Source organism: Etheostoma cragini, chromosome 3, assembly GCF_013103735.1.
Source record: "Etheostoma cragini isolate CJK2018 chromosome 3, CSU_Ecrag_1.0, whole genome shotgun sequence".
NCBI lineage: Eukaryota > Metazoa > Chordata > Actinopteri > Perciformes > Percidae > Etheostoma > Etheostoma cragini.
In genome coordinates this window covers 991,997-997,571 of record NC_048409.1, presented here as the reverse complement: position 1 = coordinate 997,571, position 5,575 = coordinate 991,997, and the positions used below count along the sequence as shown (strand labels likewise).

The following is a 5,575-nucleotide window of genomic DNA, read 5'->3' as shown; positions in this document are numbered from 1 at the left end:
AGTCTCTTTATATAGACCTTAGTGGTCCCCTAATACTGTATCTGAAGTCTCTTTATATAGACCTAAGTGGTCCCTAATGCTGTATCTGAAGTCTCCTTTATATAGTGCTTAGTGGTCCCTAATACTGTATCTGAAGTCTTTTATATAGACCTTAGTTGTCCCTAATACTGGATCTGAAGTCTCTTTATATAGACCTTAGTGGTCCCTAATACTGTATCTGAAGTCTCTTTTCTATAGACCTTAGTGGTCCCTAATACTGTATCTGAAGTCTCTTTTCTATAGACCTTAGTGTTATGTCATGGTCGAGAAGGGTTCTAAGCTAAAACATTGTGATTCATATTTGTCCCTGAATCGTGCAGGCCTACTCCAGGAGAACAGTAGACCCCTGCACTGGCTTCTGGTTAACTATAGAACTGATTTCAACGCCCTACTTACTGTCTAATGTCATTGAATGGGGGGTCAAAATGTATCCCAGACATTTTTATGTTTTTATTTTAACCCAGTGTGAGCTGGGTAGCTCTGTCAGATCCACAGGGACTGGTCAGGTACTGGTGCCCAGAGTTCTATCCATGTGGAAGGAAACTGTGGTAACACTTTACTAGAAGGTAGCTACATAAGAGTGACATAACACTGTCATAAACACATGCCAGTGTCATGACAGTCATGACATATGAACCCTAACCATAACTTGTCATAACAAATCTGAATGACATTTATTAAAGAAGATTGGACAGATAGTCTAGCTAGCTGTCTGGATTTACCCTGCAGAGATCTGAGGACCAGGTAACCATAGTCCTCAGATTGGACAGATAGTCTAGCTAGCTGTCTGGATTTACCCTGCAGAGATCTGAGGACCAGGTAACCATAGTCCTCAGAAACCAGCCGCAGGTTAGAGCGCCAACACAAAGAAAGCTCAACGCAACAGATATCCGCCCAAATGAGTGAAATCCAGCGCGGTTTCTGGCAGCACACTGGCAAACTGTTTCTATCAATGAAAGCTGCCAGTAACCATAATTTTTGTTATTAAATAATATGGCTTATTTATTTTTTATAATTGAAAGTCTATAAATCATCAGAAAATTGGGAGACTTCCATATCAGTTACCCAGAGCCCGAGGCATCTTTTTTGTCCAACCAACAGCTCAAAAGAAATATTCCATTTACAAGTATGAAAAAGAAAAGCACCAAACCCTCAGATTTGAAGCGCTGAAACCAGTGAGTAGTGTTTTTGCTTAAATTACTTTTAAAATGAGTTTATTAAAATAGCCGACAGGTGATTTGGTTTCTGCATGTTGATTCAATGGTTGTTGAGGTTATAGCTGGCAGTTAAATAAAATGCATCTGGAAGCTAATCAAAACCAAGGATTTTCATGGCTATGCTATATTTGATATGAAATCCATAGACAAACATATGCCAGAACTTCAAACATGATTAAGAATTATAAATCTTTTATTGTGCATGGATCCTTTGTAGATATCATGGCTATACAGATACACTTTAAATACATATCTATGATTATACATTTCCCATAACGAACATTTTAAAGTGATATGTCTGGTAGTATGTATAGTATAACAAATTTTCATTTTGGAATGTACGGCGTATGAGGTAACTGCAAACATTAAAATTACATAGAAATGGACTATTTTTGTGCATATTTTACTCGTTTTTGTCGCATTTTGTTAATCTCCACAACCAAAGGGAGTAAACCCAGGATGAAGGTGTTAAAATGGCACACGTTGCAATCGCTATCAAAAATAGGGATTTGAATTCTTTAAATGACAAAGAGGAGACATTTGCAGAATGTCTGAAAGACCAAATCATGTAATTATTTAAGACGTTTTGCAAGGTACCTGTATTTCATTTTTACGGTTGTAACAGCAGTTATCTGCCCAAAACCAAACAACACTAGACCGTCAGACTACCATGAAAACTCAACGAATACTTACACAGAGAAAAGGCAAATTTAGATTCACAGGAAGTACATGATATAACACATTTTGTATCTGCCATTTGCGTTCCATGATTCATGAGTACTCAGGATTTATTATTTTCTCTGGAGAGTATTAACTTATATTACTTCAATTTTATAAAAAAATATACTTCACACATGTATGACCGGACAAAAGAAATCATAACACATCCAACTACTTTCCAATTCCGTCTCCTGATTCCGTAGGTTTCCTAACAACAAAGAAACGATGCAAAAATAAAAGTAAATAAAACACATTTTAGAGTTTTCTAACACTAAAAGAAAAACCTCAAAACTTAATTAAGAAATTAAGAAAATTCTCCCGAGATTTTTTCCTCTCCAATTAAGGCCCCTGAAACAACTGGTTTATACTTTTTTTCTCCTGCTTTTTATTTTATTTTTTTCATTCTTTTTTTGCTGAGATGGATCAGCTGTTTCAGTGACACATTATGTGGTACTACAACTTTTAAAACACCAAAAACACAAGAAGGGTTGCACAACCTCAAAGTGTGTTCTATAAAATGCATCACGAGACCAAGACGCAGTCAGTCGAGGTTTTTCTTCCACTAAGGTGCAAAATCAATTACTGGGGTAAATAACAGAACCAAAAGAACAAGAAAATAAAAGAAAACATACAGAGAAGCATACATTTTTTGTGCTGAACAAGAATATTTCGGAGTAAAGCAGCAGTATAACTATATGATAGTAAAAAATAATTAGAATTCACTGTTAGTTTGTTTTTTTGTTTGTTTTCTAACTTTATACTCAGCTTTTTTTTTTCTTCTCAAAGTTACAGGTCCTTGTGTCGTCACTGTACAAAAATATATACTAACATTTGTCCAGTCATTTTTGCATCCTTAAACATTCTGAACATCAAAAAGGTTGGAAAGTGCTAAATGAACGCTCAATGGTGTGAATTTCTGTTTCTTCTCTCACTAGACCCCTTAAACTCCAGCAGGGGGGGTTAAGTCCCTTCGTCTGGCCCTGAAGCCCTCCCAGCCGTGTGCCTCGGTGGCACTGACCACATACAGTATACACATCTGGACACACACCCCACTGTGCAAACACTGGCCCATCAGGTCCCGGGATCAAATAGCGCATAGGCTAATGACACACCTACATACTAGGTTTGGAACACATCTATCAAAACAGTTTCATACTGAACACATACATGGAAATATAAATAATGACTATTTCTATACACATATATATGTATATATATCTATATATACTGTAATCAACAAGTACGAGTCAAAGCACCCCTCTCTAACCCCCCCTCCACGACCCTTTCCCAGAAATAAACCATCTCCCTGCTCTTTCGGAGTTCCTTTTGCACAGAAGCCGATCAGGACGAAACAGAATGTGAAGTGAACAACAGATAGCACGGGGTTGGGATGGGCTGGCAAAGGCCGGAGAGTCAGAGGGGGTCACAGGGGCCAGATCGCCCGTTACTCCTCAATTTTTTAAACTGCTATTCAGCTGTGACTCATGTCCCTCCCGCTGCACCCCAGCGCGGCTAACGTGATTACTCTGCTGACAGCGGGAAAAACAATACAAGTACAAAACGAAGAATACAAAACAACAGAGGGGGGGTAGGGGGAGAAGAATAAAGCTATAACCCTGCAGCTGGGTGACGGAAACTGCTTATTTGATTACAAAGTACTGGATGACAAAAGCGATGAGGATGGCGATGACGGCAAAAACCATGAGGAGGAGGAAAGCGCACTGCTCGTCCGTCATGCTCCGCCTGGATCGGCTGGACTCGGCAGCGGTCCTGGACCCCGAGCCGGCCGTGCTGCCCCCCGGCGCCACGTCGCTCCGCTGGGGGGAGAGGGTCACAGTGGGGCTGTAGGGACCGCTCAGCTCTGGGGCGTCATGGCACTGCCTGATAGCACACACCCGGAAACGGTAGTCGCTGTTGGGCTGCAGGCTCTGGACATGGAAGGATGTGGCAGAGCCTTTGTAGGTCTGCCAACACGAGGGAAGCAGAGAAGAAGAAGAAGAAGTGTGATTAAAAACTGAAAATAAGGCAGGGGAGAGTGAAAAACATGTTTTGGGGATTTTACTCTGGAGTGAGATATACATTACTCCACTAAAACAGATTTATTTGAGTCTTCTTTCATGATCAATGTTTGATACATCGGTGAGGGAATACTGTGTTATTATAGAGCTGCAACCAACGATCAGTTTCACTCTATCAATCTGCTGATTCTTTTCTTGATTAATGGATTAGTTCTTTGGTCTGTAAAATGTCAGAAAATTGTGAAAAATGGGGGTCAGTGTTTCCCATAAACCCAAGAAGACGTCCTTAAATGTCTCGTTTTGTCAACTCAAAGATCTTCAGTTTACTGTCACCGAGGAGAGAAGACACTAGAACATCTTCACATTTAACACGCTGGAATCTGAGAATTTTGACTCAAACTGATTAATCAATTATAAAAATAGTTGCAGATTGCAGAACTAAACCCTTAATTGATTAACCTTTGCAGTGCTTTGGAATGCAGATGTTTTTAGTAATCCTGAAACCTAAACTGAACAGTAAAGCTGACAAACCCATCCCATCTTACTTTGCTTGATGAAATTGCCTTTTAACTCTTTCAAGGGTCAGGCCGAATGGGAAAAACAGTTAGGCATCCCTCTTGTAGCTTAAACTATTTAGTGATTTATTTGTTAGAGTTGTGTTGTCTGTCTGGAGGAAGCCATCTGCCTGAGCTGTTCGCCCAGCTGACACTCCCACACGTTTTTCAGAGAGCCTTGTAGACCGGATCTCGTTGGGTGCTAGAGTGACCTAACTTTTCATTTAAATTATGACAGTAAGCCTTAAAAGTTTTTATTGGTTATGAATTGGGAATGTGATCAAACACATTGAAGACAAAGCCTATTCAAACTAGCAGAAGTATAAAAAATAAGAACTACACTTTCCTGGTTGGTGCACAGACTGCAGCGAACGGCCTCCATCACTCTCCTATCCTCAGCAAATGAATAATTCCCCCTTCTTAAACATGAGCTTTGAGTCATGGCCACTGGGACTGACATTACAGATGGAAACAAACAAAAATCATGCGGGGTGGCTGCCCTGATTCAATTGGCATGTATGGTGTGGAGAGTTTAGCATAGGCTGCAGTGGCCATTACTCCCATTGACATGGCTGGAGGCCACGGAGACGAGTGAATGTGCTGGCAGGGACTAGACACCTGGGGTACCTCATGGATCAATGACCTTTGCATGATGGTCAATTTACAACCAGCGGTGACTAATGTAGAACGCGGCAAAGCCATGGCGAAAACATAAGGGCCCTGCTGGATCCATCTGCATCCTGATCTGCATCAACAGGCCACTGTGATGGATAACAGGTCAGCCACGGGTAAGGACACAAAACACCAAGGGGGAGCAGCAACCCGCCACACAACAACATCCATACCTGTTTAAACTCAGAGTTTCCCATCATGCACTGCAAGGTGTAGATGATCGGGTCCCCCTTCATGGGCGGCAGGGCCTCCCATGTGACTTCGCAGGAGTTGTCATCCAGGCGCTCCACTTTGGGGACTGGAGGGTGGAGCAAGAGAGTGCAGGTGTATTGAAAAGTACTAATGAATGGGGGGG

General features: G+C 41.2%; 1 protein-coding gene across 6 annotated transcripts in view; it reads right to left on the bottom strand.

Annotated features, from left to right (window-relative positions):
• Nucleotides 1–1,431: 1,431 nt before the first annotated feature.
• The window catches only part of fndc3a (fibronectin type III domain containing 3A), a 54,406-nt gene continuing 50,262 nt past the window's right edge, over nucleotides 1,432–5,575 (bottom strand). For 4 of the 6 annotated variants that reach the window (XM_034867045.1, XM_034867049.1, XM_034867050.1 and 1 more), the window contains 2 exons: nucleotides 5,394–5,518; nucleotides 3,617–3,940 (listed from right to left, as the gene is read on the bottom strand). In XM_034867045.1, the coding sequence (XP_034722936.1) occupies nucleotides 3,617–3,940; nucleotides 5,394–5,518 (449 nt within the window). Of the gene's footprint in view, nucleotides 3,941–5,393; nucleotides 5,519–5,575 lie in introns of all 6 variants that reach the window. The other 2 variants (XM_034867047.1, XM_034867046.1) reach the window with 1 other exon arrangement.